The sequence below is a fragment of the Crocodylus porosus genome, unplaced genomic scaffold, assembly GCF_001723895.1.
Source record: "Crocodylus porosus isolate Cpor-Errol unplaced genomic scaffold, CroPor_comp1, whole genome shotgun sequence".
NCBI lineage: Eukaryota > Metazoa > Chordata > Crocodylia > Crocodylidae > Crocodylus > Crocodylus porosus.
Genome location: NW_017728914.1, coordinates 2,136,446 through 2,160,275, shown reverse-complemented (window position 1 = coordinate 2,160,275; position 23,830 = coordinate 2,136,446). Strand labels below are relative to the sequence as shown.

General features: G+C 45.8%; 1 protein-coding gene across 1 annotated transcript in view; it reads right to left on the bottom strand.

Moving 5' to 3' along the window:
* The window catches only part of SLC4A9 (solute carrier family 4 member 9), a 73,302-nt gene that overhangs the window by 20,132 nt on the left and 29,340 nt on the right, over positions 1-23,830 (bottom strand). The window contains exons 10-15 of the mRNA XM_019534794.1: positions 23,315-23,448; positions 21,833-22,104; positions 16,297-16,352; positions 15,253-15,447; positions 11,593-11,706; positions 7,147-7,308 (exon numbers count right to left, since the gene is read on the bottom strand). Of these exons, the coding sequence (XP_019390339.1) occupies positions 7,147-7,308; positions 11,593-11,706; positions 15,253-15,447; positions 16,297-16,352; positions 21,833-22,104; positions 23,315-23,448 (933 nt within the window). The remainder of the gene's footprint in view (positions 1-7,146; positions 7,309-11,592; positions 11,707-15,252; positions 15,448-16,296; positions 16,353-21,832; positions 22,105-23,314; positions 23,449-23,830) is intronic.

Genomic DNA, 23,830 nt, shown 5'->3' with positions numbered 1-23,830 from the left:
TAATTAATTGAATGGAATGTTCTATTTTAATTTTAATTAAAATGGAGGACCTCGTTCTCTTTAGGATTTCTAATCTTTTTGTTTTTCTTTCTGATCATTTTTCTGTGGGAAAACTAACAAAAGAGCCCTCTTTCACTTCGCATGCTCACATGGCAGCTGCCCAGACACTTAACTGCCATTTCTGGCACGTAGAAATCACAGCTTGTGACCCTACTCCTGTGCAGTGTGGATGCATAAATGTTCAGAGATCTGCAGAGCATGTGCAATAAGTGCTTATATATAAAAGTAAGAGCATTATAGAATTATGACCAGTCACGCTTCTGTCACAGTCCCTGCCCCTTTTTTGGTTAGCAGGTCATTTGTGTTCTAATCCCAACATCTTGATTTGTTTTCAATATTTGTTAGGATTTGCTGTATACTGTGAATCTATCAAGTGCAGAATGTGTGTTGTTCATGAGTTTTTCAAGTATTTTTCCTTGAGGTGTGGCAGGTCACTTAAGTCACATTTCTCTGTTTCTTGATTGGATAGATTAGTCATTTTAAATTAGAGGATAATAAATAGCAAATAATATATCACAAGTGACATTCCTTCTACCGTGGAATTTCAGCATTCAGACTGAAGTTTCAGAGTTTTGAACGTTTTCACAGGTGCCTGGCAGCAGCCCAAGTTCTCAGTAATCCTAAAAATCATAGAGAACTAGGGCTAGAAGGGACCTCCAGAGGTCATCTAGTTCAACCCCCTGCCTGAGGCAGAATCATTCCTATCCAAACCATCCTATGCAATCCATAATCTAAACCCTTCATAAAAGTACCATCATCCCTGACAGAACACAAGAAATAACATCCTAACCTGCCACAAGTGAAGTAGAAGAACCATGGCAGCCCATGTCCAAAGGTTGTTAATATACACATAAAAGATTCCAAGTAAAGGCTCCCACTACAGAGGAAAGCAAAAACCCCCAAAAGGTCTGTGATTAAAAAATGCTTACTTACCTTGTAGTAATGATGGCCCTTTGAGAGGCTTTGTCTGCATGGGTATGACTTTAAATTGTATATGCAACTTATATATGCAAGATTGGAATATCTGAATAGCATTGTTTATCGAGCCACAGCTGCATCCTTCACTTCCTTACTCATCCCTTACCCTAACAGTATGAAGGACACAGAATGTGCAATAATACCTCAGTTCACCCATTCATTCAGAATTTTAGGGAAGGGTGATGCTAAAGAGCAGGAACAGGATAAACACATTGTGGAATCCACATGGACAAAACAGTGTGAAGACTCATAGTCAGCGTTCATGTGGATCTCGCTCTCAGTGACTGTTTTTGGTGCTCACCTGGAAGGTAGGATAAAGGAGTACTAGGTGCCACTAACTACTGGTGATTGAAACACTGCTATCCTAAATTGTCACCCAACCTTGTGGCCAAGTTCAAGGCATAATGTTTAACAAAAGCAAGGTGATTCCTCCAAATCTCTACCTTGCCAACCTCAGAAAAAGGCAGTCTGAGCTATGGCAGAATAAGCCTTGATAGTTGGTAAGTAAGTGAAGTACATCACATGTATGACAGCTGGTTAAAATACATTGGCAATGCATTAAGCTACTTTCTGGACCTCTCTTTTAAAATTGCATCTTACTAGCAACAAAGATGCCAAGATTACCCAAATGTTTTACTGGGTAACATAACATAGCCCTTGAAATATCCAAGATGTGATGTTCTTCCTCCCCTAGAGAGAAAAAAGCGGTTTTGGAAAAAAACAAAGTGATTTACAATTTGATTTAAATTAAACTAAATAACTTTCATGAAGATGAAGTCTCAGTACTACCTCTCTCTAAGTAAGGTTGTGTGAGGAGGGTCAGCAGTAAAAGGTGCGAGTTTGCTGATCCACTGGTTAATGTAACTGTAGCAGTAGTGGTTGATTAGTCATTAACTTGATTTTCTTCCTAGGGTTTATACTCCACTGTCTGCTAATTTGTCACCCACCACACTTTGTTGTTACTATTGCAGACAGGAAGAATGTCTGCCCTGTTAGTGAAGTCTCTCACTGCTATCTCCTGCTATGGGTCCTTTCCAGGGCTCCTCCTCCCCTACACCCTGGTCCTTTACTCACCTAGATGATGTACTTACGAATCACCATTCAACTATCAAGAATTACCTACATGATTCGCTCTTCACTCCAATCTCTGGGTCTTTCACAGAGTCTATTTCTGTTAAAGTCTGAATCAATTAAATCACAAGCACAACTCAATTTAAATTAATGGATAAGGTAACTGATCCTCTGCTGGTCGGATCTCCCCTCCTGACCCAATATTGGTCAGTACTAGGTCCTCCCTTATCCTGGACTGCCCTTGTCAAATAACTTCTCAGCTTCCACCCAGTCCAGCTTCTCTGTTTTCACCTAATGCAAATCACAACTTGAGAGATCAACTGACCCCTCTTTATCTAAGCTCCCAGTGCAGTTTTCACTTATACCCAGAACCCCAAGCCTGTAGTAAATAGTTTTTGTCAATAGCACTTAACCAACCAACACTAATTTCAAGTCAGCAAAAAAAATGTGGTCATGGTTCTGAGCTACTATGTCTGTGCAGTCTGGAAGTGATTTCAGAAACTGATTTGATCTTCAAAGAAGATATGTTTGCCAAAAACCCGGACAAAAAAAGTTCAAGTCTATCTGAACCAATTTACATTTTGGTTTGGTAGTCATAAGGAAAATTCTTTTTGCAGTGAACAAATCTATAAGAAGGTCTTCCCATTGGTGAAATACAATCTAAGGACAGAGTTCTCCAGAGACCATTTAGGATTAATGACAGATTGTTTGTTGAGAAAATCTTCCAAATGTTTGCACCTGAGATATGGAAGAGGACTTGGGGTTACCCCATAAAGTTAACACCATATTTGTAGTTTGAATGCCTCTTGACATAGGGGTGAGTAATAGGCATCTCTCTGTTTGTTTATATTCTACAACCCAGGCATATTGCCTATTATGATCTGTCTGGTAGAGGTCTTTACAGTCAGCAGGAAGGCTTTGTAAACTTATTTGATTTCCTGACTTCCAAGAAGTTTGCATGGAGTTTTACCTCCATTGAGGACCAAGTTCCCTATTTTTGGAGATGTCCGGGTGAGTCCCCAACATGTTCCAGATATGCCATAATCAGTGCTTTTACAAATAAAGAGGTGGAGCAGATTAATCCTTTCCATACATTTTGCAAAAACCAGCTAGAAGCTGGGACTCTAAAATGCATGTCCATTTGATGTCTCAGAGAACTATGCTGACTTCAGCCAGCTGTGTAATGCATGTAGTTGAAGTCTAGTTATGTACTTGTGAATGGACAATATGGCTTATACACCTGATATATCTGAGACAGGTTCCCATTGTGATTTATGGATTTGTCTTGCCATTGGAGATGCTAGTCTTGATAAACTGAAATGTCTGACTTTGGCAGGAAAGCCTTTGTCCATCTAGTTTTATCAGAGTTCCTTTAAGTCTACTGTCAGTAAATAATTGGGCAATATTTTTGTATTGTCTATTATCAAGCCCAACTCTCTGAACTGGTCAAGGACAGCATTTAGGGCTGTGGTACCATCTTGATGAGACCAACCTCTACTAAGCCAATCATCTAGATACAGATTGCCATGAATGCCTTGTCTCCATACTGCTACATGCATGCATTTTATGAAGACTCTGTGTGCTGCGCAGAGAGAAACTGGAAGAACTGGTTAATAGTTGGGCCCTAATGGAAAATAAAGACACTGAGCCAGATGGGTCACAATATAGAAGTGTGCATCTTCCAAAGGGAGAGGCACAAATTATCTTGAGCCTGTAAAAATGCATGATGAAGGTAAGTTTTGCCATCCTTCATCCTCAGATGTGAGGACAAAACAAATATGCCCCCTTTTTCTTCAGAATAAGAAAACATCAGCAATAGAAACCTCTTTTTCTGAATTCCAGAGATATCTTCTCTGGAACTTCTAGGCAAAGCAAGGCAGCTGCATTGCCTTTCAATTGTTTTATGTGAGAATAATTCCTGAAGGCAGACAGAAAAACAAGGTGGGTATGAGACTGGGTACACAGAAGAAATAACTTCTAGTGCTCACTTATCAATGTCTCTTCCAGGCCAAGCCTGGGAAATCAGGAATACCCAGTACCAAAAATAGAGGATTCAGGGATGGTTCTGGTCTCTCTTGGTTGATGCTCAACTTTCTGTTAAACAAGTTGCATTGATGATGGTGTAGGGTAGTTGTTGGTCAAAGAAGTGGTTGGCTCCCTTTGAGAGAAACTGGGTTTCTTTCTTGGAAGATAATCAAGAAGTTGTTGTTGACTAGTGAGTGGCCATTCTTTGTCTGAAGGACTGCCATCTTAAGGCCATGATACAGATAGAAACCTGGTAATCTCTGAGGCCTTTATCAAGCTTACATTTGAAGTACTCCAGATTCCAGTCTGATGTGAAGCACATCAAATGTGGAATGCTTTAGACCACAGACAAACATGCAGCCCCCTACTGTGCCCCTCCTTCATCAGAGTGCTTCTAAAATCACTGCAACAGCATGCAGAAGTGTGCTCCACAGCCAGGGATGTGAGAGGGGTTGCTCTTCCTACAGCTTCATCCCCCTGCCCCCATAGGGGACGGGGGCAGAGCAAGGTGGACAGCCATTGTCTCCCAGATAACTAATCCTGATGGTGGCCTAGCCGACAACAGAAGGTTAAAAAGAAAGGTCTGGTCAGAATACAGCCGGAAGGTTGAGAAGAGCCCTGAGACAGAGCAACTGGGGGGAATATTCTACACTGTAGACAACCACTATGTGAGAAGGTTACCCAAACAGAGGAAGTGGGCAGGCAAGGAAACAAAGCTATGAGAGATTCTTTAACAAAAATGGAGACAGAAAAGGATTTTCTAAGGAATTAACCTACACTAGAACCAACTGCCCTACAAGTCAACACCTAGAAGAACCAAGCAGATTCTGTCTCACTGTTCAGAAATTCTTACCTTGCATGCAATAAGATGCATGCTCCACCTGGAATGGGGTCAAAACACAGACAATACTGAAAGTTCAGCAAACATACTCTGGCCCCAGACCACAGTGAAGAGGACTCAGCACTTACATTTGCCAGATTCCTTACAAATACAAATTCCTCTGGTCCTGGTGGGGACACTGCTGTGTGCTGAGGTATCTGAAGGCTTTTCATAGCACCTCTGGTCACTTTCTCCTTCTCTTCCCCAAATCTATCTGCGCATTTCTATCTAGCCTTTATAGGAAAGCAGAAAGTTGGGACTGACAAGATGGCTGTTGCAGGACAATGCTGCAAAGAGGAAGGAATGGGACTGTGCATCTTCCTGCTGACTCCTCTTAGGAAATGAGTTTGATGTGTAGAAGGAAAGTGAACAAGCAATGCAAGAGCAATCAGATTAGTCACAATCCCAGTGCTGCCAGGCCAAACTATATGTATTCCCAGGCCCAGAAAATTGGTTCTTTTAGCATAAAGTCTTATGTTTAGAGAAGTCTTTGTCATTAGCTCTGAGCTCAGGCTGTGTGAACAGGTTAGGGAAAACCTCAGTAAATGTAATGAAGGAAACAAGTGCCAACAGGCTTAGCCCTGAGTAAATAGCCCTGACAGTCAGGGACCACGGGCTAAGCTACAGATCAGTCAGCACAGCAGTGTCAGAGGGCATGCTGGTATTCAGTATCACGTCCTCGGCTCTCCCACACAGTCCAGCCAGTTTACAATTCGGACATGCAGCTGGAATTTGAATGTCAGTCTATGGCAAATGAAAGAAAGAGAGGGAGACGAAGACCACAGACAGAGACTTCCTTCCTGGCACCTTTTGAAGGGCACAGTGTGGCCCAGTGGTTTGATCCAGGGCCCATGGAGAAGACTTGGCCTTTAGTCCTGATTAACATTTGGTAACTTTGGGCAAGCTGCTTGGGGCCAGATTCTTATCTACTTATTAGGCACCTAAGTGTGACCCTATTCTACCCTGCTCTAGTCCCTGAACAAATGTTAGTGCAAAAGGTGGGTGGGTCCTCTTCCTCTCTGCTTTTTCCAGTGACTTATTTTAAGGCTAAGATGATGGTGTGTTACACAAGTGCCTTAATGTTTTCTCCAGGACTCAAGCAAAGTGGAACTGGATCATACTTAGACCTTAAAGTCTATTTGTGCACCTATTAGGTGGAGTAAGACCTGCCCTCAAAGTCTCTATCCTTCACTTTTTCTCTCTATAAGATGATGCTTTCAGAAGCATGTTTCCTTCAGAGGAGCTGTTACTTGCTCTGATGGGGACTGGATTCCTATGTATTGAGAGGCTTTAGACACACCCTGAGTGCTCAGTCTTGGGAAGGGCTAAGAAGTGTCAACTGAGGGGACTCCGCACCTTGCTCCCTGGCACATGATGCAGTGCTATACAAATATACTGGAACAAGCTGGAAGCAGTATACCCACATTAGCACAAGACTCCACCTGAGTAAGCCATACTGAGTGTTTACCCACTACCGAGTTTTGTACAGCCCCTTTGTTTTCAAACATCACAACACTCCTAAATGCAGACATTTAGATCAGAGGTTCCATTGTTTTCCAGTTGAGCATCCCAAGTCTTCAGTCCCCAATTAGCTAGATTCTCCATCTTGGTGGAAACTGAAAAAGAACACAGCCCAGACACTTGCTTTCTCAGCTCTGCATGTACACATAGCCCTGTAGGGCCTGGCCTGCAATTGGCTTGCTGTTTGGGGACAGGAAGGACTTTCACAGAAAACCCCTATGACTGCAAGATGATTAGAAGTCACAAGTCCAGAACACATGAAATCCAGCAAGGGTTGGTGCCCAGGCTGACAAGCTCCCTCTTCTGTAAGCTGTTTAACTGTGCTAGGCAACTACCTAGCCCTGCATTGTGTCCAAGAACAAAACCGGATACTTTCAAAAAAACACTTGGATGCCTATCTTGCTGGGATCGTTTGACCCCTGCTGATTTCCTGTCCCTTGGGCAGGGGGGCTGGACCTGATGATCTTGCGAGGTCCCTTTCAGCCTTAATGTCTATGAAATCTATGAAAAACTGGGAGATTGTCTGGTCTGCCCACCACTTCTAGCATCGTCTAATCCCAAGTCAGCCCTACCAGCATTGCCACCCTTGAGCCAACCTTCCCAGAACTGACCTGCAGCTTGTACTCTTTGCGGTTGAGGATGACAGCTGTGATTTGCTGGTCCATGAAGATGAGGATGATTACTAGAATGGCAGGAACTGCTGACACCAGGCACATCCACCAGGGGTTCACTCCAAAAGGATAAACAACCCAGCCTCGTTGTGGGTTGGTGGGCTTTGCAGAGAATAAAAGGAGTTACATAATATATCACAGGGCTAGGATACAGTCTCAGCTGTATATAGCAGTCAGAAAAGAAGTCTGACAGGCGGGATGGGTGGATCCTTCTAGCCCACCTCAACTGTTCTTTTTTTTGTGCAGTCCTGAATCTGATTAGGTCCTGTTTATTTCAAAGGTACTATTAGATCAGAGGTCTGAAGGCTGCATACACCTTGTGTCCTTATTGCAATACTTTACTAAGGGATTTGAAAAGCAGGCCGGTCTTGTGTCCCAGCTGCCCAGAGAATCCTTAATCTGTGCATGTCCCAGTTCTGCTGTGGGGGCAGAACTGAAACCCATGTTCTACTTGCAAATGTCCTGAGGGCTAACATTTGAGAAGAGCAGATCCCATGGGTGCCACTGTCCATAGGACAGTGTACCTTGCCCCCTTTGAATTCTGAAGCTTGCAATAGAGACAGGGCACTCTGAGCAGCAAGGTCAGGAGCTTAATGAAGTGCAAACAGCTGAGTGGAGGCTGCTCCCACATGAATTAGAAGGTGTGTTTAAATTGGCTTAAGTGGTGCTTTTGTACTGATAGCACTGGGATTTGGCATATGGCTAGTGCCATTTGCACAACTGAAATGCTTGCCTGCCTTATCTAAGGCTGTCTTAAGTGACTTATACTGTTCTGCATTTGCTAAATAGCAAAAAACTTTTTGAGCAACATCTGATTCTTGTGGGTTGGCCAATCAGACCATGGCATGAAACTTGGGAGGCTGGTCTCCAGCAATAGCTGCTGCGTGATGCTTCACAGTACAGTGAGTTCCTCACTCTCCCCACATGTGCAGTGCACTACATGGGGGGAAAAAAGGCATCCAGACTAAGTGGAATGGTGACTGTTGTTCTACACACTGGGGACAGCAGGAATCAGACTCATGAAATGGGCACTTGTGAACTGCCCACTTGCACTCACTCAGGCTCTAAACCAATTAACCAATGAGATATTTTTTGTATGGCAAGGATCTATTGGGTATAAATTCTGAGAGATGAGGTGAGACTGTTTCTGTGAAGCTACAGAATACTTGAACCTGTGACGTGGTAGGGAGTCTGTGCCATGGTTTCACCTTGTTGCTGACCACAGGGATTGAAAACTTATGGGTAAGGCCCATAAAGATCAGGAGATTGACTTAAACATTGCAAGCTTTTGTTTAAAAAACAGTAAAGGCAGAGCTCACTTTCTCTGCTCTCTGGGTTTTGAACATCTAGGCTGCATTTGAGTCATGTGTTCAAACTATTTTTTGCAATTATAAGGGCCAAGAATGTTTCTTGTTAAATGAAAGCTCTGCATGATTCCAGGAGCTGATGTTTTGGGAAAAACTGCTTATTTTTGTATGATCCATAATATAATTGCAAGAGCTGGCAATTCTGGTTTGATGGTAGGCTCTGTGGCTCTAGCTTTCAGATTCTTGTGCAGTATATCTTTGCATGCCTATGTACTGTCTGTTCAGACACGTGATCATGTAAAAACAGATCTATAGGTGTGCCTTCCAAAATAGGCATATCCAAAGGCCAGTAGTCCAGTGGTTAGAAGGGGGATCTATGGAATCAACTCCTGGACTCCATCCTGAGCCCTTCCATTGGCTTGTTGTTTATTATTGCAATGCTTTCTTGGCACCTCAGCTGAAGCTTTTCTACCACAGGGATAAGTGAACCCCTCCTACCCCTCCAGGCTGCTGCACGCTGTTTAATACAATAAATGCCCTTCAAGATCTATGGAGGGAAGGTCCCAGTTATGAATTACTGGATGCACATTAATACACACAGAGCAGCCAAAGCAAGTTGCAACACCACCCTGCTGTAGCCAGAGTGCTTGGCGCTGCCCCTTTCAGTCCTGACATTTCCCCTGCATTTGCCAAGTGGCACTCTGCCTCCAGCTTGGAGGCTGGGCAGGCATCTACCTCATTACACTTAAGCACAATCCACCAGGCTTGGAGCACTGGGGAATAAGATGGAGACTGTTTGCTAGCTTTGGAGTCCCTGCTAATCCATTTCCACACCCAGGCCTGGGGTAGGAAGCCCAAGCCCAGACTTGAGTTGTGTCTCCTGCTTTGCTGCGTGCTGTGGCACCATTTGAATGATTACATGACTGTTTAGTTTGTGCCCAGTTGCTAAGTTGATGTTATTTATAGTCTATGGGACTGGCTGGAGCTTCACACCTACTTATTTGCAAGGACAGCTCCAGCAGAAACCTGCTCTGCAGAGTACAGGGTGTCAAGTTAAGGGTCCAAGAATCTCAGATTGGCAAGTGGAAAATCCCAGTGCTATCTGCACTGGGTTTCTGTAGATCCCTCCTGGCCCTGCACTATTGAAAGGGAAAAGGTAAAGAGTTTGCTTGAAAAACACATGAGCAGATTTATCCCAGATGCCAGCTCAGAGGAGTCAGTAGAGTCACACTAGGGTGGGAAGTGGCCCAGTATAGGAACCCAATTCTCCCTGTTCCATAGCAAGGTCTTCACTTGTTCTGAATTTGTTCTGTACACCCACCAGTTCTCAGGACTTGACCTTAATGCTATGGAATGTGCCACTGATTGTCTGACAGCCACACACATGCTAGTATGTATGCAGGGCTGGGGAAAAGGAGCTGGCTTGCTGTCTCTCACAGACCATTTCTGAAAGGAGGTACTATTTAACACATCTTGGGAGAGTGGAGAAGTGATCCAATAAGCAGGTCAGGAGCCAGTTATAATTATACTGGGCATTTCCAGTGGGGAAGTGACCAACTATTATAGAGGCCAGCAAGGGGAGTCAATTTTATGAAAGGGCTATTTGGGGTCCTGTGCTGGGGTTCTCCATCCAGCTGGGAGTAGGGGGGTGATCATGTCACAAAGCCATCAGTGGAGTTTTCAGATGCTGGGCACTTTCTAGACAGTTTCAGCAGGAACAGAACTAACCAGACGATGGAAACAGCTTGTGTCTCACTCCAGGGCGGGGTTGAGGAAACTGAGGAAATATTACCTTGTCACTGTGTGTGCTGTTCTGATACTTAAGTGAAGACTTCAGTCTCCAAGATGAACATTCTGCTTCCTACTCCTGAGTTGCTCAGGTTGAGCTGTCTGTGAATGAGCTCACTGAGTGCTCCTACGGGAAAGACACTCTCTCTCCAGGGGAAGCTTTTTGTACCAATTCCTTGTTTCTCTCTTTTCTTCATGGCCTCCACAATGGGTTAAACAATTCTGGAGAAGGTTTATGACCTTAGAACCTAGGATGCCCGTCTCCCCCTTGGGAAAGGTGGGTCTTATGGTAGTTACACCCACAGTGGGCAGGGAACCTGTCTGAACTGGCTCTCTGGCAGGTGAGTTCAGGCAAAGGCCTCCCTGTCTCTAAAGCTCCTCTTTATGATGAGAGCTGCCTGATTCCCAGGCTGTTTGCAGATAAGTCCTGACAAGCCTTCAAGTCCTGATGGCATGCTGGCTTCATCTACAATGCAGACAACTTCTACATGCAGGCACCAGCTACAATGGTCAGCTTGCTGAACAGATTAAAGGGTTGTTGGTTCTTTGGCAGGATGGGGGAAGAGACCAAGGGGGGAGGTCAGAAGGACAGGCCTTACAACAGCTCTTATTCCAGGACCCCTCCAAATTATGGAGAAAAGGGTAGGGCCCCAGACTGACACAGAGATGAACTATGAGGCCCCCTCCTTAAAGTGGAAAGAGTGGGTAATAAGAAGTCGGGCATCCCAGGATGACATACCCTTTGCACTGAAAATATCCCAGCTGAAAATGTTACAGGATTATGTTAGCTGCTGAATGACTCCTGCCATGTTGTGTGGACAGCATGTTGGATGCCTCATCAGTCATGTCCTTGTAGGTCCCCAGCAACAGAGCCTTAGAGAGTGATTCAGCTATATCCCCTCCAGCTATGGCACCTACTCAGCAAGGAGTGTTTCCAACAGGAACAGGGGATCTCAGATCTTGTCCACTTCAGGGATGAGGCAGAACTTAATGGGAGCTCAAGGCTGCATCTAGTTTGCATGAACAGATTGCATCCCAGAATTAAATATGAAAATGAGCCTTGTCTCCAAGGTCTCAGCAGAAAGTCCAAGGGAAAAGCTACATCAAGATCTGATAGGCATTTTTCACTGTATGGGCTTTTTTCCCAGTCCCAACCATTATCACTATACAAGTTAATCTTCCAGCTCTCCCGCTCCCACCCCCAAGTCCCTAGACATCTCCTTCCACTCTAGCAATCCTTCTCATGTACCCTCTCTACCTTCTGCAGCCCCACTATGCTTTCAGTTCTCACCTTGAACTCAATGGGGACAATGAGCTTGGGAGTCTCTAATCCAAGACAAGCATCAATTCCACAGAAGATGAGAATGGCCAGGATGATGGAGAAGTCACTCACCAGTTTCCTCAGCTAATGAATCAAAGAAAGAAGTTGGGGGAGTTAGCAGAAATGCCCCATGACTGACGTATGCAGAGCTGGTAGTTGGTTAGTAGGGGTTTTAGAAGTAGTTAGCTGCTGTGCATTCAGGGAACAGAAGGAGGACTGTGTATAACCCAGATATGCTGATGTTCTCCCCTGAGGACATATTGCACTGAAAAGCAGTCATACAATGAAGCCATGATAATATGCTTCCTCTTTCCCATACTGTAAGCCTCTTCCTGTAGCGTTGCATCTTATAGATTGACTAAATCAGAGATGGAATTGCTAAACAAGGAATTGTTCCTGAAACAAGGAATTGCTTACAAAAGCTTATACATCTCTGATGTAGTTAGTTTATAATGTGCAACTCTACTCTGTCTTCTGCCTGACTTCACACTAAGTACCTCTATTCCTGCAGTGCAGGGGCTGGCAACATCTGGCCTGCATCAGACCTGAGCCAGGTTGTTCCAGCCCAGGGCTCTAGAAGGTTGCCAGCCACTGTGTGTAATGGAGAGAACTTGGGATAAAGTAAAAGAGCATTTTGAGTGCCCCCTATCAGCAGTACTTGCACTGCATGTAGAATGCTCAACGCTAAACATGCTTAGAATCATAGAATCAAATGACCAGAAGGGACCAGTATGATCATCAAGTCTGGTCCCCTGCCATGGGCAGGAAGTATTGGACTTAGATGAACTCAGCAAGGTGCCTGTCCAGTCTCGTCTTGAACACCTCCAAGGAGGGCGACTGCACCACCGCTGCTTGGAGTGTGTTCCAGATTGTGGTGACCCTGACAGAGAAGACGTTTTTTCTTATATCCAAACTGAATTTAACCTCTATTAGTTCATGCCCATTGGCCTTCGTCCTCCCTTGAGGTGCCCTCCTGAATAGTTGCTCTACTAGTTCTTGATGTTCCCCCCTGAGGTACCTGTAGGCAGATATCAAGTCACCTCTCAGCTTTCCCTTCCTCAGGCTGAATAGGCCCAGTTCCTGGAGCCTCTCCTCATAGGGCCTACCCTCCATGTCCTTAATCAAATGGGTGGCCTTTCTTTGCATCCATTTGAGCTCATCCATGTCCTTCTTGAAGTGTGGTGCCCAGAACTGGGCATGGTATTCCAGCTGAGGCCTCACCAACATTGAATAGAGAGGGAAGAGTACCTCTCTAGATCTATCGGCCACACAGTAGCTGATGTACGCTAGAGTTTTATTGGCCCTTTTGGCAGCCTCATCACACCATTGTGTCATTCATCTTCTAGTTGATTGTGACACCCAAGTCTCATTCAGATGTTGTACCCCCAAGTCTCATTCAGATGTCGTACCATACCCACTGTATAGTTGTGGTGAGAATACTTCCTATCCACAGGAAGGACCTTGCACTTTTCCCTGTTAAACCTCATCTGATTTCATTCCACCCATAAGTCCAGTCTGTCAAGGTCCTCCTGGATCTTTGCCCTATCTTCTGGTGTGCCTGCATTTCCCCATAGGTTGGTATTATCTGCAGACTTAATCATTGTGCTTTCTACCCCTTCATCCAGATTAATGAATATATTGAATAGCATGGGTCTGAGCCCCAATCCCTGGGGGACCCCACTGGAGATGGCTCTCCAGGCTGAGGCCATCCCATCAATCACCACTCTCTGGGAGCAGCCTCTGAGTCAGTTGTCCACCCACCTTACTGTAGATTGGTCCAGCCTAGTACTCTCCAGTTTGTTAGAGAGAATCCCATGGGAGACAGAGTCAAAGGTTTACTGAAGACTAAGTAGATGACATCAACCTCATGCCCCTTGTCCAGATGGTTAGTGACCTGGTCGTAGAAAGACACAAGGTTCATCAGACACGATCTTCCCTTGACAAAGGCATGCTGATTGCTTTTACCAGCTTGTAGTTGATGGTCTCCTTAACCAACTTTTCAAAGCTTTTACACAGGACTGAGATCAGACTGACTGGCCTATAGTTTGCGGGCTCATCCCTCTTCCCTTTCTTAAAGATGGGCATCACACTGGCCCTCTTTCAGTCATCTGGGACCACTCCTGAGTTCCACAACTCTTCAAATAGCTTGGCCAATGGTGCTACTATAAGTTCGGTCATGCTTTCAGGATTCTTGGGTGCAGGTCATCTGGTCCAGCAGACCTGAAGATGTCCAAGCATTGTAAAAGTTCCTTCACCTGTTCTGGGCTGATTTTGTGTAGGTTGTCACCTTCCCCTTGTTCCCTGGGCCTCTGGTCAGAGCAGTCCTCATTGGGTTTCAGGAGTACTGACACAAAGTATGTATTCAGGAGTTCTGCCTTTTCACATGTGTCGACTGTAGGCTGCCCCTGGGTATTCAGTAGAGGTCTCACAGCGGAGCCTGATTTTTTCTTGGTGCCTACGTATTTGTAGAAGAACTTTTTGTTGTCCTTTATACCTGTTGCCAGTTTGATCTCCAGGCCTGCCTTAGTTTTCTGTGTCTTGTATCTGTAGGCCCTGGCAATACAGATGTATTTCCTCCCTTGTTGCTGAGCTGTTCCTCCATTGCATATACACTTCTTTTTTCTTTTTCAGTAGCTCCCTACTATTGCTGGTGAGCCAAGCAGATCTCCTGGCTCTCTTCCCACTTTTTGGAAAGCATAGAAAAATGTATGGTGGATAGTAAGCACCGACCCCACAATCTCTGCTGCTATAACAGATAATCCTTTAAAAATCAGGATAGCCCACTGATCACAACTACTGACTTCTATGTAAGAGTTAATATTTCTGCTGGTGAGTGAAACAGTAAAGCTACATCGTGTGAGCCACGGTGAGCTCAAACATACTTGTTTCTTGTCTTGTGAGTGCTGGAAAGGGAAGGGGTTTTCTGAACGTTGTTCATCATGTGTTGGGTGCCATTCAGAGCTGGCTCCAAACTCTATTCTTAGTGCTGCCATTCATTTGCACTGTGGCCCAGGCCATTACATGTATGCTTATCATTCAGAAGTGGCCACTAATTTTAGGTTCCTCAGCTGTTGAGAGTCCACCTAGATCCCCCTAAATGCATCCCCCTGGACTCCCAAAGGGAGCAAGCGCATTTGAAAATATGGCCTTATATCTGCTCTGTGCCTCAGTTTCCTCAAGGTAAAGTGGGAATAAAGATGCTTCCCCTCCTTATAATTACTCTAAATTCTGTCAGGCAGAGGCAGTGTGTATGTACTTAATGGCATTTTAGAGACACATTTCCAAGAGAGAGCACAGCTTGTCATGGGGCTCCCAACAACCTCGGCCATCCATGGGACATCAGACTTTGCTGGATTAAATAGCTGTAAAATGTTATAATATTTTAAGCAATATTCCTGTTTTCAGGGCTATTTCTTGGGTTTTCAGAGCAAGGTCTGCATGTACAGCACCTGCTGGAGCTCTGTAAGGGCTTTCTATCTACACAAAGCCATCATCACAGGATCATAGGAAAGTAGGTCTGGAATGGACATTGTGAGGATCATGTACAAAGCCCAGATAGGAGAGGCAGCTAAACTTCCTCCTAAAGCTGTAGAAACTGTCAGTGCATGGCGAGGGAAGAGGAATACTCACAGCTGTGGGGAAATAGCGGCTCAATTTAAAGTGCTTGAGAGTCATGGAGCAGAGGAATGTCCCCAGGAACAAGACAAAGGACATAAATGTGATGTCAGGCACATAGTTACAACTGGTGCCCACCAGGTGGCCCCCTAGTTGCAAACATTCCTTCTTGGTCAGCTGGGACCTGTTTGCAGGCTCCAGAGCCCAGTACTGTGGAGAAACAGAGAAATATTTCAGGCAAAGAGGAGAGACTGCTCGTTCAAGAACAGCATCCCTCTGCCCAGAGCAGATGGATCAGAGGCACCAGAGTGAAACACTGTCAGATTACCACAGGCAGGCACGCTGCAGCCCTGAGCAAAGGATGGGGCAGACTGTCCAGAGCTTGGAAGAGTGATCGCTCTAGATCGGGGTGGGAAGGAAAGTGTCACTGGAACTGCCTAGTGCTGGTAACAGTTACAGGCTGCTAACACTGGATGCTTGCCTGTTTGTGTGTCTGGTGGTCCATCCCACACTCAGCACACTCTGAACCCACCATTACAAAAGAAGGCTATGGCAGATCTAGTACGGGCCTTGTTCAGCCATCAGCTGAACTGATGGTACCATGTAGACACACGCCCACATGAAAAGCTCAAAGGGGTCACAGACACATCAGGGATGAATACCTGCCAGTGCCAGGTGTCTCTTTGAGCTGGAAGCTGCCAAGACACAGCTCTGAAAGGGATACCCTCCTGCTGCAGGGAAGGAACTTTGTGGCATTGGTACCAGTTTCCTTGGAGCCCAGGCTCAGAGACAGGATGCAGGTCACCATAAATCCTGCGGATGCTCCTAAGGGGGGCAGGGCCACCCATAAGTACAGCAGTTGGTTTCCTCAGGTCAAAGGTCTGTTTCACCTCCACCACTTTGATGGCTGATCAGTGAGACTTCCTGCTCCTTGGAGGGATACAGAGACCCTGGTTCTGTCCCAGGAGCACAGAGAGCTCCTGCTCCAGTCACCACCTCAGAGCATGCATACTTCTAGACCTTTGCTTTCCCTTAAAGGCCAAAGAGAATGGTCCTCACCTCCCCAAGGCTGTCAGGGTCTGGAAGCAGTGTCTTATTCAATATGGAGGAGTTGCCTGTAAGAGAAAAACATGCATGTATTCCTGTCCTCCTTCCCAAACACAGCGATGTGACATCCCAGGATGTTACATCACTGTGTGGTTCTAATTAGTAGCATGAGCTCCCAGAGCTTTCTCCCAGGATGCAGTAGCATAAAGAGGTCAGGGTGAACAGGGCTCCCACCCTGGATCCTGCTTTGCCACACAAAGACTCCTGGTGAGGGGAATTCTGGTGGTGCTCTCCATCCCTCCCCCACTTTGTTGCACCCTGTGCTGCCCTGCCCCGGGCCACATTAAACACTGCATCTGCAGGGGGGGGGGGGGGGCACCGTTCCATGTGCCCCACTCCCCTCCCTCCCAATACACTGCTTGGTACAGTGTCAGGAAGAGCTGATGCAAAGACTCCTGGCCAGCTGAGTCTGGTGTTGGCTTTCAGAGGTCAAAGCCACTTAAGCTACAGTTTAGGGCCTCTGATCTAAGGGGTTTAACTGAGACTAGTCCTCTGGGGACATTGGTAGGCCTGTACTTCCCAAATCATGCTCTGAGAAACTACATTTGTCACCTCCTGAGCATGGTGCTGCCTCCTCCCCCTAATTTGCAGCTACTTTTCTAGAGGGCCTCCTTAGTACAGGTGGGGTTGGGAGCACTGTTGTGTTTATGTTTACCCAACACTATCCCTTATCTGTAGCTTTCAGGTTTGCTAAGTTTGTGACTAACATTTTCCATTTTCCATGGGAAGTGTCTGGCTCATGCTTTCTGATTTTGGAAGAGTAAGAATGGTCAGGATGTTCCTGAGAATGAACTGAGGAGAGAAATACATGGTTTGCCAACATTAAAGATTACCTTTTAGTAGTTTAATTGAGATACTCCAGTGCATCCCTGCCTGGGAGTAGGGACATGGGATGTGGCAGGTGGGTAATGCTGGTGCCAGGGATGTCCCCATCCAAATTTGGCCAAGTTACAAATATCAGAAAAATGGCCCTTTGCATAAGCTAATCAAAGGTTTGTTGGAAGTTGCCTGCTAAACTTGGCACAGATTCTGTCTGTCCTAGGTATGCTCCATCCTCTACAGCCCATGTGTGCTGAGCACACTGCTCCCACAGGGTGACTGAACATGCTCTGTCCTGAGACAGCAGGACTTCCCTTGCAGTTCCTGTTCCTACCTGTTAGAAGCTGCTGTGGCAGTAAGCACCAGAGCTGACAGCAAAGAGATCCTCTCTCCTGTGTTCCCAGTAAAGTGACCCAATTCAATTTCTGGGACAGCCCTACATTTTGGGCCTGTCTCAGTGCCCTCAAGGACACCTGGGAATGGGAATCCAGGAAGCATGCTATTGAGAGGCCGTACACCAGCCTGGCACTGTCTGATGTTGGCTAAACTGCATCTAGCTTGGTAGGCAGCTGTGGGCTGTGTTCATGGGGTGCTGTTCCTAGGCTGCCCAGAGCAGTGTGCTAAGGCATCTGTACTAACTGGAACCAGAAATGATGTGAACTTACTGCTCTGGAGGTCTGTGGAACACCCAGAATGGGGGCCAGAGTTAGTTGCCTGATGGTTGGTCTCTCTAATTTTCAGTGATCCTGCCACTAGCATGGAGGCAAAGGGGGAAGATGCCTGACTTGACTACAGAGGGGTGAAAAGGAGAGAGAGGAGCAGAGGAGGGATGGGGCAAGAGACAAAACAGAGGAGAAACAGAGGTGTAAGTGGGGTTGAAAAACAGAAATGAAGCAGTACCTGGGCTGAGCACTCTTCCAAATCCTAATGCTAATGTCCCGTGACAGACAGGAGTGTGGAAATGACTCTTCCACACTGCCTTCCAGCAAAGGACTAGCATCAAGTGGAGGCAGTCATACACTGCCTCTCTCTGATGTGGGAAACCAGCAGTATCCCAGCTCTGCATTGGGAAGGCAGCCCTTCAGCACAAAACTGGTGTGCCATCTGGGCAAGAGATGAAGCCTCTCTTTCTGGAGGGGACCTAACAGCTCAGCTCGATGGGATCTGGGTGCAGTCTCATGTCCATCAAGACAACCAGGGCTACACAGGGAGTGAGAGGAAAGGGAAATTAAACACCAAAAAGAAGAGATTTAACAGGCAACATAGGAGGAAAGAAGAGGAACCCAGAAAAGTTGCTGGAATTCGGGGGCTGGACTCGATGATCTCCCGAGGTCCCTTCCAGCTCTGATGTCTATGATGTCTATGAGTGAGATGAGGCCTTGTGCACCAAACAGGAATATGTATATGCACGTAGCATGAGTCAGGGAGCAAACAGGGAACTGTGACAATTATCCCATTGCTGAGAACAGCAAGGATGGTACCACCTCCAAGAGAATTTGGGATTATCCTGGCACTGGGAATGTGGGTTCTGTGATTTGCTCCAGTTGCGCCTCAGGGAGATGATTGGGGAGGTGTATCTGGGAGTTTGGACAGAGGGCTGATGCAGGAGCAGGAGACCCCTGGGTACGCTAGATTATGGTTTGAGCAGGTCAACTAGATTATGGTTTGAGGGGGTCAACAGACCAAGCTGAGGCCTTGGTTGAATCTGCTAGAGTTTTGCTGAACCCCTACATCTTCCAGCCATACTGGACAATTCTCCTTTCCTCCTTTCAAACAGGAATTAAATTAAGGCCCCTGCCAGGGTGGGAGAGGGTTTTATTCTCCGCCTGCAGAATAGTTAGCTTGGTGACCTGTGAGCAAGGGGAGCTCGACCCTAAGAAAGCTATTGAATAGAACATAAGGGATGCTATCCTTTGACATCCCAAATCCAATGACAGTTGATACCAGAGAAGGTGTGACAGGGGAAGGCTCATTTTCAACATGTCCTGTTCATATGCTATCCTTCTAAAACACCTACTACTTGACCCTTCAGAGACAGACTACTGGGCTAGATGGACCATTGGTCTGACCCAGTGTCAGTGTGGATTATGACATGCTGAGGCCCTAAACTATGTCTAGTTTAAGAGGCCCCATATGATAAATATAATCCACAAAATCCACAAAAATTGATTTTCATGAAATATTAAGATGAATTATTGTTATTTCTGCACAAATTTATGAACTCAATATGATAACTGTGGAGCTATATCCATGTATATTGTTGTCATATTAGAATGAAAATATCCAGTCTTTTTTCTTATTTAGAGGGCCCCCCGTATTGTGAAGCCCTAAACTGTAGCTTAAGTGGCTTAAACCTAAATCCAGCACTGCCCAGGGTGGCACTTCCTATATTCTTATGAAAAGTCAAAGTGATGAGAGATGGTAGAAAGCTGCGAGGCAGAGTGAACAAGAGAACCCATTCTCCGAAGTGGCACCGAGTGGCTACAGAACACCATTTGCTGTGGTCAGGACAAAAGAGCCAAGCATTTCTACAAGGCTTCCTTGTGAATTAGTTTGTCTTGACTTTGAGGAGGATGGTTCTTCACAAACATGCAAGAGCCCATTTCATGAACTCACGCTTCATAACAAATTAGACAAGACTCAGGATGGGGCTGGAGATGATGAGATGTAGAAGAGCAAACTGCAAGAAGCAATGTAAAGATCTCTGTGATCCTCTATAAAAATAGTAGAAATATTGGGTGGAGTATCCAGACACTGTCTGTGTTTGTGCTTTGCTGAGACCGGTGGCTGGACAATCAAAGAACTTTGAGTGCCTTGGTGCAATCTGCACAATATGCTTATTGTGCAAGAGGAGATAAATGCCTCAAAGGGATTGTGAAGCTCTGTCATCACCGTGCAGTTAGGAGGATGACTCTTTAATGTTATTGTCCTAGATTAGATTAAAAGCATATTTAGAAACACATTAGATCGTTTTCTACTTTTTTTCTCATTGTGCCCCTATAGGGCAGAGATAAGGTGTTTGGTTGCCTTAGCTGTTGTCTTTCTTAATACATTTAGATTTCTCTGATGTACAGCTTGAACTCCAAATTTACTGGGTTCATAGATTTCATAGACATTAGGGGCTGGAAGTGACCTCATGAGATCACTGGGTCCAGCCCCCCCACCATAGGCGGGAAGTCAGCTGGGATCAAGTGACCCCAGCAAGAAATAAATCCAGCTGTTTTTGAAGGAATCCGGAGTAGGTGCTTGCACCACCCCTGCGGGGGGGGGAGGTCTAAATCAGCCTTCCTGGAGTTAAAATTGGCCTTCCTGGTGTACAGATCCTGGATATAAAACAGTTACAACATCCCAGAAACATTTTTGCTGTGAAGTTACTGATACCTGCTCTTGGACTTCATTCTGTTTTAATGTTGCCTTTTGCCTGGGAACTAAATTATATACTAAAAAATATACCAGGAGTAACCCCGGCCTATGTAATGTGGCTCTTTATCATCTCCTAGTGGCTAGATTATGTAACAGCTCCCTGAGCACCTGTGCAAGTGCACTCCTTATGCCACCATCCCTTATGTGGACATCTGCTGTGGCTGAACAGCAGGGGAAGTGCCCATAGGACAACTGTTCCAGCAAAATGTGGCTCACTGCACCTCCCACATGAGATGGCAGCAGGTTTCACTGTGTGGAGACTGTGGTATTGACAAAAAGTGATCAGATGCCCTTTCTACACAGTTACCTTGATAGTGACCATGCTCCCGTATGTTATGGGTTTTCTGGAGTTCATTGTGAGCCCACAAGGGCCTGATTACTTTAGCTTATTGAAAGAACTGAAAGCAGGAGCAGTTGCTTGCAAGTGGGTTCTTCCAAACAATTTGGCCAATCTCTGTGAGGGGCTAATATATTCACAGAACTCAAGATTGATTCACAAACAAACCAAGAGCCATGTTCTGGGGGGGATTAGTTATAATCAGTAATTCAGCCAACTCAGTGCAGGCCATAATGAAGCCTGTCCTGCTGACTGACATTGTCTCATTATGCTTATGTCCACCTGATAGACTGAAAGCTGTTCATGGCAAAGACTGTCTCTTAGGTTTATATCTATACCAGGCATGTGAAACATGTCCCATGGAGCTTCCTGTGGGCTGGAACACCCATCGCTGTGGGCTGAATCTGGCCTATGGGGTTCATCCTCATAGCTGCCAGAGTACCTGTGGAGCTGGCACTAATCCTCACTGATGTGGCACAGCTTTAGAACCCAGAGATTTGATGCCTCCCCCCTTTAATGCCTCCCCCTTACCTGCTGCCAAAACCAGGGGGTTTAGTTGGTCCTGAAGACTAAAATACATCTCTGGTCACCCAGCCTGTAGGAAGCCCCACTGTCTAAATCCAGCCTGTGAGAAGCCCTTTAGTCTGGATCCAACCTGCGGGACCCAGTGAGATCCGTACCCCTGGTCTATGCAAAATTTTGCAGAGCAGATTCCTGGCCTCTACAGCCATTATACAAAAATAAATAACAGTCACTCTTCAGAGTGGAGCAACACTATGGAAAAACATTATTTCTTCTGCACTGAGGTGTCTGTATCAGCTCTCCTAATCAAAGCACATTGCCTCATAGCCAAGGGGCAGCAGCTGAAGAAAACAAAAGGTCCTCCAAATGCAGGAAATCTACTCTTACCTGTGCCAGATAAATTGCAGATGCAGTTGTAGTGGGTGATGTCATTGATCTTGAAATTCCAGTTGATAGGGAAGTAATCAGCCAGGCTCAGCATTTTCTTCACAGAATCATAGATGAATATGAGGCTGATGAGGGCACAGAAGCCTTCCTCAGTGAAGCGGGTAAAATACTGCACCAGGTAACTTGCTTCAGTAGCTACTAGAATCAGGCCAAAAAATGCCACCCAGAGGCCAATCCAGAGGCGAAATTCCAAATAGTTCAGACTGTAGTCTCTGGTGGAAGGAATGGACCTGAGCATTTCAGAAAGCATGCCAAAAAGTTCTAATAGCCTCCTGTCCAAAGATCTCAAGGTACTGTATAAACATCAGTTATGCCTTTTCTACACACCAAGACATGCTGTGAGTTAGTCATCAAGTTGGGAATAGACCCCATTTGTCTAATTCTCAGGCAGAGTTTGAGCTTTAAAAGCATCTTCTAATGTCATGGCCATAGGCAGAGCAATAAGCTAGAACTCTGGGTCAGCAGTGGCTGAACCAATCTCAGTGTGTCTAGGGATTCACTCTGGGAAACTGTATCATGTCTGACTATCTCCAGTCCTTTAGTTTAAATCAGATTATGAATCTGCTAGAATATGTCCCTGCTCTGATGCTGGGGTGCAAGATATGTAAGAATGGATACAATGACCTAATGGTTGGGGGTATGTGGCATCTGGACCCTCACATCAGAAAAGAGTTAAGTCAAAACAGGATCCTGGAACAAGATGGTTTCTAGAAGAGGGAATAAGGGCAGTGGGGGTGTTGGCTTCTCCCAAGAGTAGCAGTGTGGCCCCTCCTCACAGAAATTGTCTTCCATTGAAGCAGGAAGGGATGTCAAATATATGAATCCTGCCCATGGATCTGCTCACCCCCCTCCTTCCCCTCTCCCTCCCCCAGCACACCTGATTCAGCAGCCACTCCAGCCAGTCTGGGTCCTGCACTGTGTGGGGTGAAGGTCCCAGAGAGGCCAGAATAGGCACCATTTGTGGTACAGTCTGACTGGAGCAGCAGCCATGCTGCATGCTATGACTGCCTTGGCTGGACTGTGCCACATGTGGTGCCTGCTCTGGGATATGCATTGCACATGGTGCCTGCTGTAGCTGATTCTGGGCCTGTGCTGCACCACACACAGCACAGGTCCAAGACCAGGAAAAGTAGCCACCTGATTAAGTATGCTGAGAAGGGGGAAGAGATCCATGGGCCTAATCCAGCCCTCAGACCCGTCCCACATCACGTATCTGGCCTACCAGGGAGGATGAGTTTAACACCTCTGCCTTTAATGCAACTCTAACCCTAAACCTTAGCCCAGCGCAACCCCTATGTGAAGAAGTGGGGATTAGCCAGTTTCCCAAGGGCTGAAAGTTCCATTAGAAGAAGTTTGAGGAGACCACCAGGTGCAGGTTCATTCCTTCGGGACAAGGACATTCTGCAGAAGTGCTCTACTTACTTGCTAAAAGAGAAGAGGAGTCTTTCAAATACTAGGACAGGACCAGTGCTACTCAGGATGGTCAAGGGCTGGCCAGCAAAGAGGCAAAAGGTGGCTCCAGCAATGGCAGTACCCAGGAAACTCTCCAGCACCCCCTGAAACACAGAACCAAACTCAACTAAGTATCAGTTCATAGTTGCTGAGCTACACTGAATACCCCTAAAGTCGCTTTCCAGCAGCAGTCGAGCTCAGTTTTGAAAAACAGGCTGAACTTTGGGGTCCAAGGTGGAGCCTGCTTCTCCCTGCAATGTGTCAGGAATTCACCTAAGGGTGGCAAGGCACAAGCAGAGGGAGTCTTCCAGCACTTATCTCACAGTCCCTTACTCCGAACTTTTGGCCCTTCTATACTTTCTATGTATAATGGTTATAATTAGAAACAAACACAGAAGGAAAGATAAGTGGTCTTCAGACTAATTCCTAGAAGGGTTCTGTTCAAGGAACAGGAAGTGCAACGAGAAGTTGTCACAAGGTAACACA